We start from the raw sequence: 14,884 nt of genomic DNA on the forward strand, positions 1-14,884 counted from the left end.
TTTGTCACATGAGAATGGGTCGTGTCTACGACTCGTTCTTGATTTCAACAGCTCTACTATGGAACGATTTGCCGGATTCTGTGTTTCCTCCCTCCCACAACAAAACCCGAAGAAGCCTCAGATACCTGCGAAGGCACTCTGCAAAACCAGGAGACCAGTGACAACCCGGTAATCAAAAGAAACTGAACTGAGAAAGCTGAGCGCTTTTAATTCTAATAATAGGTGCTTTATTATCTTTCTTTTAGATTTATTTATTTACGCCCGTCTTTTACATAAAAGAAGAATAATTTAATAACATTACATAGTGCATTAAAATTAACATAATAAAGATAATATTTTTATTCCCAGCGGCATGAATGGAATTTACAATTCAATTTATCCATATTGGTAGTCCTAGTATTATAGTATTTTGTAACAAATAGAGATAGATGATATCTTCACTGCGATCTACCGTGCTGAGGATTTACATATGATTAAAATTTAGTAGTATGGATAGTATAAAGTAATTATAAATAGTGTGTTTTTTTCTGAAATATCAATAATAATAATACCTGCTTGCTGGACTCTTCCTGTTTCCTCATGATAGCCTGCATGGCCACATTGGTCCTTCCGCGCCGCCCCTTAGTCTCCGTTCCCTGCGGCGGGTCCAGCAGGGATCCCACGTCCGTGCAGATGTTGCCGTCCTGCGATACCGTGGAGCAACTGCTGGCTGTGTCCTGGAAAAAAAAGGAATCTCATTATTGGATCATGTCAGAAGAAATGTTGCAGACCTTGTTTTTATCTGGCAAGCGTCCAAAAACTATATTGCCACCTGCCTGGGCAAGGTGGTGTAATTTTATTTGATTCTTTAGTAAGGAGTAGACTTAACCTCTCAGACAAAGACTTTTATCTACTATGTGTTCCTTTGAGAACTGTCAAAACGTGATAATTTTTGTGTTATTTACGAGTTTTGCTAAAAGCTTCATAACTCACGTTTTGGGAAACGTAGCCTCATTCTAAAAAATGTTTTGGAAAGATTATGAAATCCACTATCGCATTGTGTTGTAATACGTAAATATTTGCGTTTCTAAATATACATTTTATGAAAACGTCAAAAATATGTAAAAATCGCTTACAATTATTTCAAAGCTTTGAAAAATGTACTTTTTTCTGAGTATCATAAAGAAATAACACTTTATACATTGAAGAAATATAATTAAAAACTATTAGTCACCTCAAAATATTAACCGTTCAAACTAAAATATTTTTAATAAATTATTTAGAAACGCAATAAATTATGAACGAACACGATGACAGATTCAATCGGCTTAGATAATGCAACTCTACGTTCCATAGATATTCTTGAATACAGACGCGTAGCGTTATTCATTATCGATACTCTGTTTTTTAAATCATGGCAATCCGTATACTAGTGATGGAAATAAATCGATTTTTGTAATATCTCGCGCGTTTACGTGAAAAGACGTTCTAATGTCTTGACCGCTATTATCATATTTACGTCTTTTGACGTAGATATGATAATATATATTTTATATTGATATGATATATATTTTTTGTTCTGAGTGGTTAAGAGTGGGTCGGTAATTAGGGGTCCGCACCAGGTAAAGCATTCCCTCATGTTGGAGGGAGTTCAGAAGAAGTTCCTGAGATTTCTCTACATGAGGGAGTGTGGCTACTACCCGTGTCTCCATCCCACTGACTTTCTTTTGGGTATGTTCGGAATGAACTATCTACGGGTCAGGAGGGATGTGCGCATTGCTACACATTTCTTCAGACTGATTCGTGGATGATTTGAAAACTCGACTATCGCGGAGAGCATTCTGTGTTCCAATAGTTATCTCCGTCACCGACAGCATAGACTGTTTTATCTCCCGACCTGCAGGACTAACTTGCCAATGGACATTCCAGTAGGGTGGCCAATCTTATATATTAATTAATTAACGGACTTACGTCCAATATGTTACAAAGCGACACGAGATTTGGGACAATGTACAATGCAAGAGTAAAGGATGGTATATAAAAGCAGAGACAAACAGGGAAAACATAAGAAAATACAAATGAAATAGAAGTGTCAAGTCAAAACCTTGCTAAAACTAAAGTGATACAAAATATCCTCAATTGCATAGTGAGTGACAAAAAACATTCTGACTTATACCAAAAAAATCAAGGTCTTGACGTGAGTTGACCATTCTACATATTCTGGACAATGGTGAATTATAAGCATATTTAGTCGAGTGTTTATTGAGGAAGAGCAGTTCTCTATTTCTGAGTCTACGAGAAGGTATATTGAATGAGATGAGTTCTAATAATGTAGGTGAGTCAATCAAATTGTTGATAATTTTAAAGAAACAAATGAGATCAGATTTTTTCCGACGGTCTTCTAAAGGAGAAAGGTTTAGAATTTGTTCAATTTCATAAAACGAGTAATTGCCTCTTTCTAATCCTAGCCTCCTAGCAATCCCTTTTAGGAACCGATGTTGAACGGACTCAATATGACGAATATGGATGATGGCATAAAAAGGAGACCAGATAACACAAGCATATTCAAGATGGGGGCAAACCAAGGAGCAGTAAAGAGTTCTAAGGGTTTTTATATTTTTGAAGTCAGAAGTGATTCTGGTGATGAAGCCCTCATTTATTAACAATCGCATTTATATGATCCCGAAAAGAAAGCTTGCTATCAAGAGAGACACCAAGGTCTTTAATAGATTGAACAGTTGTTAAGTTGTATTTATTATTTAGTCTGTATTCGAAAACAAACGGATTATTAGTTCTGTAGAAGGACATAATTTTGCACTTATCGACATTCAGTTTCATGCAATTAATTTTACACCAGTTATTGAATGAGTCAATATCTGATTGGAAAAGAAGACAGTCATGATAATTTTTGATTACTTTTGGGATCTTATTGTCATCAGCAAAAAACCAAAAGCGTGTGTGAGAAAAAATCTTGCTGGTAAATATGTAGATTCAATTCTGATATCACTGAGTAAAATGTTGTACGCGAATCAGTTTTTAGCATTATAGTGGACTGAAATCAATATTTGACACAATTATAGGGGTAGCTGTGGTTAACAGTTAGAATTGGAAAGGGATTCTAACTAACCCTTAGTTTTTTCGATTGATATTATGGCCTCGATTTGATACTGCTGCTTATCACTGCACAAGCTTCCGTAATAGACTCGAATTAAACACACCGAGGGAACACTTAAGGCGATGCACTACGTAGTAATGCAAAATCATGTGTTTTTAGTTTGAAAATTTGGCCGCCTAGAAATGTTTCAGATGCTTTAAATAAATACCGCAAGTATAATACATCTTTGCCTTTGAAATTATTGAGTATTTTTACATAAGTCTTTTTATAAGCCCAGAAAAAATCATTTATAAGGCCTATGAAAACTGCTTTAAAGTTCAAAATCTCCTACTTACGAACCCATTTTCGGTTATGGTTTTATTGTATAATGTGACAAATTAAGTTATTTATAAAAAGATCGGAAAACATTTCAATATTTTTGCCTGACAATCAACAAAATAAAATAAAACGCACTTTTTGGCCATGTTTTTTTCTTGCCTAAATCAAAACAGCTGAATGGTGTGAATCGGGAATTTAAGCCTTATCGCCATCTACATAAGGTGTGTTATTGATGGCGGCTCAATTCAAAATATTACACGACGTAGTGCATCTCCTTAACTGCACAGGTTTTCTTAACAGACTGGTGATGTATAATAAATTATTGCAATGTCACTCATGTAGGTATGTAGCTACTTCAGACAGGGACAGGTGGAGGAATGCAAGAACATATGTTAAAGAGAGATGCAAATAGTTGCATCAGTGAGTCTATTAACACGTAATACCCGGAGGTTGAAAATGAAACACATGCGGCGGTGGTGGGTCCAGATTGACCCGGCTGAAATGATGAAATTAAAAGGCTTTTTATGCATTTTTCGTTCATATTCTTACTTTTATATTATATTATTGTAGTTCCTCATTAACTCATAACATATCCCCTGTGTTTCTTGTATGAACATGAAAGTTTTAGAAATTAGTGTTCCGTAAATTTTGCGGTTCGTCGATATACAGCGGCGCGGACATCCCGCGCAACAGCTAATCAACGACTGAATCGAAGACGGCCCCGACGGCCGATGCGGGTGCCGGGCGATGGTCAGGGGAATGAGGAGGGCAGCGCGGGAGAGGGGGACAGGAAGCGTTCGTCAGCGGAAACAAACATTTTTATTTCTATAATTATTAAAATTTTCGATGGTGTGCATTTACAAGAATATCGTGTATTATTTAAAATACCAGAAATAAATCAATTATTTGATAATTTCCTTGTGGCTGTACCTCTAATAGAAAGATGTGTAAAGAGAAAATAAATTCAATTTATAGCCATATTAAACGATGATTGCTTATGCAAATATTAGAAAATATTATATAATGGCATTCAAATTCAAGTTGAGTATTTACTTCCTCACACATTTATTTGTCACGATTAAAACCATTGAATGACACACATTAAAATATACTAAAACTTTTATTTTTCAATAAAACAAATTTAAATTAACAATTTTCATTTAAAAAAAGGAATAAAAGCAATATTCTAAATACGAAAATACAAAAATGATTCGACGATTAATAAAATTTATATACATACACAAAACACCAAATGGATTTATTATTACAAATTCAGCAGCAAAATAATTATATAGCACTACCAATTATAAAAAGTTTAACAGTTTTTTATTAGTTAAAATATATTAAAAATGCTAAAATTCACAAAAATAATTCATCGATATATTATATCATTCAATAAATGTCATCGAAACGTATATTGCTAAAAATATAGCGGAAGCGATCTCTAGATAAAGCGGAGGGGAAAAAATGCTGCCGGAATAAATCCTCGGTAGTCCAAAGTTCGCTTAGTTCTAACTTTCGGCCGCGATTTCTTCCTGAAGCCAAAAGAACTCCAAAAAATGCATACATTTCTGTCTTCGTAATGTTAGGAAAGCTGGAATTTTTCGGATTGAGCTGACAGAATTTATTCGTATTTTCAATAATTTCCTCCACCATTTCATTTGAAATAAACAAATCAAAAGCATCTCTGATGGATACTATGTTCTGGCTACCGTTTTTCAATCCAGGGGTAGAAGAAATAATGTTATGGCTTCTGGTACGTGAGCTGGCTGGTGGCGCAGAATTCCATTGGAATCCGGAATTCGACACGTATAAATGTTGATCTGCAACGGATTCATTCGAATTTCCTACACTAACTTCATTATCACTTCCATTTCCACTTTCAGATATTTCCTCTAGTAATATTTCTTCCGGATCACTTTCAAATTCTGGATCTAATGTTTCGAATTCCAAGTCGCCATCATCACTGATCTCACTGTTCGAACTGTTAAGTAGCTTTTCGATCTCATTATCAGATAAATAATTTTGCTTTGCCATTGCGTTCGTACGCTACGAAAAAAAAAATTAAAACAAAGTCACAAACAAAAATCACAATACTAGAAATGTGCCCAAATGGTTGACAACATCTGCGCGGGACTGTGAGAGACAAAGACGGAAGGACAGAGCGAGAGATATGCTGTTTCGTCGGCTGCTCGAATTCAACTGAGAAGAAATGAGTTTTTGCGTGTTTTTAAACACAATTATTCTTATAACTTTTTTAAAACGTGTCCGATTTTAATCATTTTTGAGTCGAAATGTGGGTAAATATTTGATGAAAGAATAGACAAAAGGAAATTAGCCTAAACGAGATATTTGCGGCAAAATCTTTTTTTTTTAAAACACTGGGTCAAACCAGACCCATCACCGGAGTCGAGGTGTTAAGTACCTTTAGAAGCTTTTTAATTTTATTTTACATTTATACCCTGCTTTACATAATTTATATTTGTGCTTTATAATATGTTTTTTAAAAATGCCTTAAAATGGACATTTTGTAATGTTTTTAAAATAATAAAAATTGAATTAAATTTAACTACAATGTAGATGAATTGGTGTATTGCTCGGTTTACCTGGTGGTCGACCCCATCCGGAGTGACAGACAGGTCGGTGGCGGAGAGCGTAGCGCTGTCAGGAGTCAGCGCGTCCACCAGCACCAGCGCTGCCTTCTCCACGCGAGCACGCTCCAGCGAGCCCTGCGGCTTCAGGATGCCGGCGCGCTTCTCACGCACTGGAACAACACAAAAATTAATTATGTAATTTTTAGATACTGTGATAGTGATACTGTGCAAAGGACTGTACGAGAGAGCATACTGATTGTCCAATGTTTTTTCTTAATCGCCTTTAATATTTATTTATTTATTGGACAATTTGTATAGCGCCGCTTTTGTGAAATATCACCTCAGGGGCGCTTTACAGTTGATGTAGGTATTACAAAAAATATAAATATTACAAAAATAAAGTTAAATAAAATGAAGTATAGGAACAGGTGACACGAAAATAGAAGTTGGAGACTCTGCAGCAAGAATCCTAGGTGGTGAAGAAACTGGACCAGCTGCTGCAGCGAAAGAGTCCACCGCGTCCACCAACAGTGCCAGCACGAGATTCGTCATCCGTCCAGGTATATGTCTGCTGCTAATAAAGCGCTGACAGAATATCCTCTCACAGATACCAGACCTTGGCAGCACCGCTGTGACGTTCGACGAAGATAGAAGATGGAGACTCTGCAGCATAAATCCTAGGTGGTGAAGAAACTGGACCAGCTGCTGCAGCGAGAGAGTCCACCGCGTCCACCAACAGTGCCAGCACGAGATTCGTCATCCGTCTAGGTATATGTCTGCTGCTAATAAAGCGCTGGTGATTATTGAAGCGAGGGGTCGGGATAATAAATTACCCTGGGCTTAGCTTGCTAACACTTGCTAGGCCCTTCAGAGGTTCCGAGAATTCCGTTGAAAACATCTGGGGTGCATATACCGATCGACGTTCATTTGGAATGTCGAATATTCACTTTTAATACACTGCACTCAAATCAAATATTATAAAGTTCTAATAAATGGTTGATAAGTTTATTTAAAACGTTGATTGATTGATTTGAAAATAATTTTAAAGGGATGTTGCTTCATTTCCCTTGAAAATACTAAAAAAAAACACAAAGCGGTTGACGCTTAGGACGCGTCCAGCTACGAACTACGACGCGTTAAGATGCGCCACGAAGGGCGCTACACTACTCTTAATAATAGATTAACATTAGCAGATGACTAATTATATTAGAAAATAAGCCACAAAATTCTTCGATTACGGACTAACATATTTATTGATACATAAATGGACTGAACGTTGTGTTGACAGTATCACGTATTAGAAGAGAGAGTAGCACGATGATTATGTAACTTATAGATTATTTTATTTTGCTTAAATTAATTTTAAGGAACGAAAGAGGAAGTTCTGGAAAGGAAAAGGTAGGAGTAGGAATGTAGGTATCAGTGTGTCCAGGAGTGAAGGACGTATGAATCCATCCCTCAAGGCAATGGGTCGAGAGTTAAAGACCTGGACAAACCTAAACCGATGAACCCGGGCACCTCTGCTAAGTTACCGGCCGTAGTTTGCCACTTTAGGTGACCTATGGCAGAGGTGTTAGTTATCCAATGATTGGTTCCCAGGGTGGCGATATCCATACCCGCCATCCAAATTATAAATTAAAATAGAAAAGACAGTACATACCTACATAATAACAGACAATGTAACATTGACTATTATTCTACCAGCCCAATTCATAGTATAAATAATGTTATAAAGACGTTACGAGAGTTAATGAACGAAGAAAGGAGTGTAAAGAGAATATATATAATGCAAATGTGAATAGTACAAGAAGTCGAGGATGCCCAAAGAAGACAAGGGCCAAGTCAAGAATCAAAATGACAGAAAAGTAGGTCCGTCCTCTCTGCCTAGCCCTGCGGTAAACGGCGTGATGGTTATTTAGTTCATTAATAAAGATGCTACGATTATGATTTTGTGATAAAAAACAACATAAAAAGAGAGAGGTAATAAAGTCCCACCTTTTTCTTTAATGTCAACTTCCGATATGAGGATGGACATCTCTTCCGCTAGTCCCAACTGACCTGTCTTGCTCTCCAAGTCACTCAGGTTGTCTTCTGAAAGGAACAAAAATCAACTTATATTCCATTAGAGGCTCAGGAGAACAGATCTGACCGGGGAGACATACAGAAATTATAAAAGTGATTTTATCTTTTTTTCTATAATGCGGAAACATGTGATTTGTTCATCGTTGGAAAGAGAAATAATTATTCTTCTCAGTTTATCTGAAATATTTATACTCGATTCCACGGATAAAATCCCAAAAAATTATCAAGTGCATGATTACAAATTGGCGGGATTTTTTCATTGAAGTCTCATTGTATAAATGTCATAAAAAGTGAAAGGACAGTTTTCTTACAAATTCCCTACACAAAAGAAATGTGTTTTCTGAATATCGAAATCTTTCAAAATTATCGAGGTTTCGAGTCAAAATGTTTCAGAAAGTTTTTTTTTTAACATTTTTATGATTAGAAATTATTATGAGCAATAATTAGTCACTTGAAATATCAATACAAATTGTAAATGCCGCCAACGGGAATTGAACCCGCGCCTTCTGATGTCCGGTCAGATGCTCTGTACCACTGAGCCACATAAGCTTATTTCCAACACGCCAAATAATTCAATATGTACTAGTAGTTCAATCAACAATTACTGCCTATTATATTATTTCACCTGTAAACAAGAAACTTTATTTTTGTAGGAAAGGCTTTGTTAGTGCTAAATTTTCCCACTAGATGGCGTCGAGACATATTATATCTACATTTGTTGGTGAAATATTTTAACTTGTCAAATATTATTATTTTTTTTAATATAAGACAAGGTTTTATGCATAGCACAAAGGATAACAAATTATTATAAGTTAATTAATTTTTTTTATAAGTTAATTAAAATATATTATATTACTATATATATTATTATAATTATTAAATTATTGCTTATGATAATTTGTTATCCTTTGTCATAAAACCTTAAAAAGAAAATTAATGATTGATATTAAAATTTTATTATTTTAGAAAAATGTTTATTTCAAATACAAACATCTGAAAGATAATTTTATTTGGTTTCTAAAATGGTAATAATTTTAATAGCACATTCAAAAATAAAAATACATACACAGCATATTCAAAATATCTCGGAAGCATTCTGAGTAAACACCGCCATTGGGACAAATATTAAAAAGCCTGAACGGTTAAGACTTCACAAACTCGTAGATATAGATGGACTAGTGTCCCAGCACGGTCAAATCGATAACTTAACAACATCGGATTGATAAGCTTAACAGGTTCACTGCCAGCCTTGGACGGAGAAGGCTTGGAAAACTCCGATATGCAAACATGGAAGGCTTTATATCACGCTTTAACTTTAAAACGAGAACAGGTAGACATTCAAGTACAGGGTCAGCATCAGAGATGTGCAAAATGGGTACCCAAAACCATTTGAAATGCAAAATGGAAATGGGTCAAAACTTTTCCATTTGAAAATGCAAAATGCAAAATGGTTTTTAGAAAAGCATTTCAAATGCAAAATGTAATATACCTATTTTCAAAATGCATTGAAAATGCAAAATGGTTTCTCAGGTCAAACAATCAAAATAATTATAGAATTTTTAAACAATTTTGTCATTTAATAATGGACATCAATGTAGAACAAACATATTACATGATGGTAAATCCTAAAACACCACGACTACAGATTATGAAACCACAAAAAATTTTGCGGGACTAATGTTGCCAACGTAAAAACATAGAAAATGCTATCTAACATTTAATATTACAGCGTCATGGCCCCATGTTCAGTATTTGAATCAGTATTTTTTGCAATGGTATCACTCAATTGCCAGGGCTCCTACCAGGGAGCAACTTGACAAATGTAAATTATCTCTCATAGCGAGGTTGAGGACCGACTGATATTTGGGGCTTATGAAAAAAAGATGAGTGGAGATAGTAGGAAGAATGTTGCAAAAAAGCATTTAAAATGGAAAATGCATTGAGAAAAGCATTTAAAATGCAAAATGGTTTTTAGAAAAGCATTTAAAATGCAAAATGGAAAATACCCATTTTGCATTTTGCATTTCCATTTGAAATAAAGCACATCTCTTTTTTTTATTTTTTATAGTGAATACCTCACAAGAGTCCCAACTGCTCCCGTCTGGAGCCAGTGAGACTATGGCATCCCCAATTGGGGGATGTTGTGAGGCTGAAGGTAAGTGGGGAAGGGAAAGAGGAAGGTGGGGAAGTACCTGGCTATTCAGATCTAGTCACTAAACACGGCTAAAGCCATTTGGAGCAACGTTTCAATTCTGAATGGTGGTCTTACACCAGGGCGATACTGGTAGTATCTTCCACTCTGGAACGTGCCGCAAATATACTTTATATTATTTTAATTAATTAATTGTGAAATAACACAAATTAATCAAATAAAATTTATTTGCGCACGCCGGGTTCGAACCCGCGACCTTCGGAATGGCAGTCCAATGCGTTACCACTGGACTATGCCGGCCGTCTCTGGTCAGCATAAAACAAGACGTCGCGACAGTTGCCGGATTTTCACTGAGCATTGAAAGTTACATTAGCACATGCCAGGCTGGAGTTTGTCACATTTTAATTCTTGTGTGTTAACTTCTAGATTTGAATATAAAGCATGGTCTTTCTCTTTCTAACACCGTTTAGATCATATTTCTCACCACAACAGTAAGGAAGACACAACGATTTCTGTTTGACCGTACGAGTCGTTCCCAAAAGCTAACAAATTAGCCTGAAGGGTTACCTGACTATGATTTTATACCGATTTCCCTATCACGGTTGCGCTTGTTAGGCATGTCGATAGCCAAGCTGATATTGACAATGAAATAAATAAAAAATCAACCTACAATAGCAACACTGGCATATTGTCTATGGATCGGCATTTCTAAACATCAAAAGCTAAACTACGCTCACTTTAATATACATTGGCAAAAAGTGAATTGATCTCTTTAGCCATAACTCGTGATATTCTGAACTACCTTCTGAATTCCATTTCTCTAAGCTCAAACGGATTTATTTATTTATAGAGCGGAGACGGTTTATATATAGTTCCCGTGAGCACTTAGGCCATAGGCACATTGTACTATCTCCCATTTTACCTCATTCCTTTAACAGTCATCCGGTCCCTTTTATAAAGTTCACCAGGGTTGTTATTGGATATGTGGCTATGTCTTCTGATTCCGCAATGTGTCTTCCCAGGTCTCGTGTTTCCTCTCCAATCCCCTTTGGTTCCCTAAAGGCCCCACTAGTGAAGAGGGTCTCACCTCTCCACTCCTCCTTGGTTTCCCGAAGGAAAATAATGGATTTAATTAATCATGAATACAATGTCTTTCAATTCTAAGAGCTTCATTGTCTATCTCCGTTTTTGGAATAACGAACGACATTAATCAAAAAGTTGTGTATATTGACAGTCAACCAAAGCTTATCTGACATCGTAGAGACTGCGCTAAGTTAGGTGGCTTTTGTCTACTGTTATAATCTAATATTGTTATATCAATTGTTGACCGTGCTCGAACATACCGCCTAATACACATAGATAACAGATTTAGTCAATATGGTATTGATATATGGTTTTATCGATCGATCGGTCCCTGTTGCAGCTCCCGTTACAATACTGATTTGATGAGTGAATAATAGACAGTTACCGTCACGCTGCGATGTGGTGGAGATGGTTTCGCTGAGCTGGCTCTCGAGCTCCAGGCACTCGCTGAGCCGCTTCTCCCGCAGCTGCGTCAGTTCCGCGATAGCCTGCTGCAGCTCCTGACTCGCCTCCGCAGAGCCGTGCACTGGACTGAACACCTTCACACCGTCCAGCTCGCTGGAAACACAATTTTACTTTATTTAACAAACAGTTTCATATAATATTACGTTTACTAAACCATTGAAGTATCTGCACATAACTTTGTAGTGGAATTGAAAGAAAAGAAATCATAAAAACAAAACGAAGCGCAAAGATGTACGCCAATTGGGGATGCCATAGTCGCACTGGCTCCAGACAATTCTTTAAATATAACTCCGGGGTAAAACAACCACTTTGGACTTTATTTGTGATAGATAACAATTAGTTCTGAAGGCTTCTTTAGCAGGCAGTAGGGGTTAATTCTGGGCCTCGACCTTGAGGTTGCAATAGTATCGAATAGACTCACTCTCAACTCTCACAAAAAAATAACATATTGAACTAGTTTTTGTAATCTAGGCTTAACAATTGATTGTCATTTTAAATGGGATATACATATACCAAAAGTCTGCACACGGCTTAGAGCTATAGTGAGCAAACTTTATAGATTGAAGTTTTTTGTTCCACCAAATACACTTAGAATAGTATACCTGTCATTGGCGGAATCCCTAATAATATATGGAATAACTTCATGGAGACATTCAACAAAAACAAATCTTGTTTCAGTCCAAAATGTACAATATTCTTGGGTAAAATTATTATTAAACAAAACTAAATACGAACAAAGACATGACGTACCAAGTCATTACTATACAATTCTGTAAATTTATTATCTGTTCGTGCTTTATTGTGGCTTAAAATTGCGAGTCAGCATACATCTCAATCTGAACATAATAAAATAGTGACACATGTTCATAATACAAGACTGATTGCAAACGATGGACTTGTAGTTCCCAGATACCTGAATAAATACGGTTAAAGAACTCTAGAATACCTCATTCCAATAATTTACAACATGTTACCTTATTCAATAAAAAGCTGTGAATTGACTCTCAGAAGGAAATTATGTTAAAAAAAATGGTTATGTGAAAGAACTTTTTTGTACTAATGTAATTATGTGTATATTTTATGTACTTGTTAAAATTGTACATGTAAAAGAACCCGTTGATAAACTGATGTCAATCAGTTTAGCGGGACTTAATAGTAAAAGCTGTATTTTTAAAGTTAATAAATAAAAAATAAAATAATTAACCACTCACAACATTAGAACGTCAAAAGACGTAAATATGATAATAGCGGTCAAGACATTAGAACGTCTTTTCACGTAAACGCGCGAGATTTTACAAAAATCGATTTATTTCCATCACTAGTATACGGATTGCCATGATTTAAAAAACAGAGTATCGATAATGAATAACGCTACGCGTCTGTATTCAAGAATATCTATGGAATGTAGAGGTGCATTATCTAAGTCGATTGGATCTGTCATCTTGTTCGTTCATAATTTATTGCGTTTCTAAATAATTTATTAAAAATATTTTAGTTTGGACGGTTAATATTTTGAGGTGACTAATAGTTTTTAATTATATTTCTTCAATATATAAAGTGTTATTTCTTTATGATACTCAGAAAAAAGTACATTTTTCACGGCTTTGAAATAATGGTAAGCGATTCCTACATATTTTTGACGTTTTCATAAAATGTATATTTAGAAACGCAAATATTTACGTATAACAAAATAATGCGATAGTGGATTTCATAATCTTTCCAAAACATTTTTTAGAATGAGGCTACGTTTCCCAAAACGTGAGTTGTGAAGCTTTTAACAAAACTCGTAAATATCACAAAAATTTTCACGTTTTGACAGTTCGCAAAGGAACACAAAGTAAATAATAGTCTTTGTCCGAGAGGTTAAACTCTCTGCATTATCGACAGCTATGTGCCACCTATGGATAGCCTCTTAAACTACTCTCCAGGATATCACAGGAACAATAGAAAAAAAATACTTTCTCACCTGACGCTGATATATTCCATCCCATTTTCTTTTTGGTGGTCGGCCAACCACTCTCCCAACCCGATGAGCCGGTACGCCCTCAGCGAATCTATAAAACTAGGGTCCTTCTTCAAGGCCTCGATATCGGAATGCGACAGCTGGCTACTCTCTTTTATCTTGGCCAACATCTCCCTGATTGGAGTTCCCTCTAGATCCTCAGTTGTGGCCAGGATGTGTTGGGTGCTGCGGATGCTGGCGGCAGAGTTGAGGAAGTGCAGCTTGGAGAACGCCAGGTCGATGGGTAGGTACCCTTGCAACTCTTCATCCTCTGGTAATGGAACTACTTCATCTGTGGAATAAAAACAAATTTAAGTTACATGATGGAAGATTTTAAAAATCTTATATTTTACACAAATTTATAAATTAGCAGTTGGATAACTCTGATATGAATCCTATAATTTCTATACCCGCTATATCCGATTTTTTGACAAAATGATCTGAGTATGACATCTTGTTCACATTTTTGCGAGCAACAAGAGGAGCCTAAAATTGAGTTTCAAAACCCTCCTTATCACGACCAAAAACCATGTTAAAACTGCGAGTGAGAAACCAAATCCGCTATATCATACAGAAAGTTACTATCAAAACGCGCTATATCGGATTCAACCAATCACAAGCAGTTATTTTTCCAAAATACAATATGGCCGCCGCTCTGACGCCACGCTCGTGTGTCAAAATGATCTATGCGTGTGTTTCTAAACCCGCCATGTCGGCTCAGTTGACTTTCAAAAGCCTCTATATCACGAAGTGAGTATCAAAATCCGCTTTATCCATTTTATTTATCGAAATTACTTAATTATTGCTAGACATATAGAGAAAAACAAATGCTTTTCGAAATTTTATAACTCCAATTCATTATATAAAAAATTGTAATGCAATTACTTATGTACGCTAGAGATGTGACAGTTTTTTGCGGTTTTCTCCAAATCAATGAAAATTATCTGTTATTACATTGTCAGAGAGGTGAACAGCGTCTGACAGCGCGACATCTTGACTCGGGCACATGTACCTACACCTACTAACGTCGTAGCATCTTATTTTTCTCGTGCTACCAGGCGGCGTACTGGTATCAAGAGTTGTATGATCATTCA

At 36.0% G+C, this 14,884-nt stretch overlaps 1 protein-coding gene across 1 annotated transcript in view; it reads right to left on the reverse strand.

Moving 5' to 3' along the window:
* The window catches only part of LOC149415008 (uncharacterized), a 40,771-nt gene that overhangs the window by 3,652 nt on the left and 22,235 nt on the right, over positions 1-14,884 (reverse strand). Inside the window, exons 11-15 of the mRNA XM_089643041.1 lie at positions 13,755-14,082; positions 11,709-11,881; positions 8,002-8,097; positions 6,019-6,176; positions 552-716 (exon numbers count right to left, since the gene is read on the reverse strand). Coding sequence (XP_089499167.1) covers positions 552-716; positions 6,019-6,176; positions 8,002-8,097; positions 11,709-11,881; positions 13,755-14,082 — 920 coding nt within the window. The remainder of the gene's footprint in view (positions 1-551; positions 717-6,018; positions 6,177-8,001; positions 8,098-11,708; positions 11,882-13,754; positions 14,083-14,884) is intronic.

The sequence above is a fragment of the Hesperophylax consimilis genome, chromosome 19 (genome assembly GCF_061612785.1).
Source record: "Hesperophylax consimilis isolate HC1 chromosome 19, BYU_Hcon_1.0, whole genome shotgun sequence".
In the NCBI taxonomy this organism is placed as follows: Eukaryota; Metazoa; Arthropoda; class Insecta; order Trichoptera; family Limnephilidae; genus Hesperophylax; species Hesperophylax consimilis.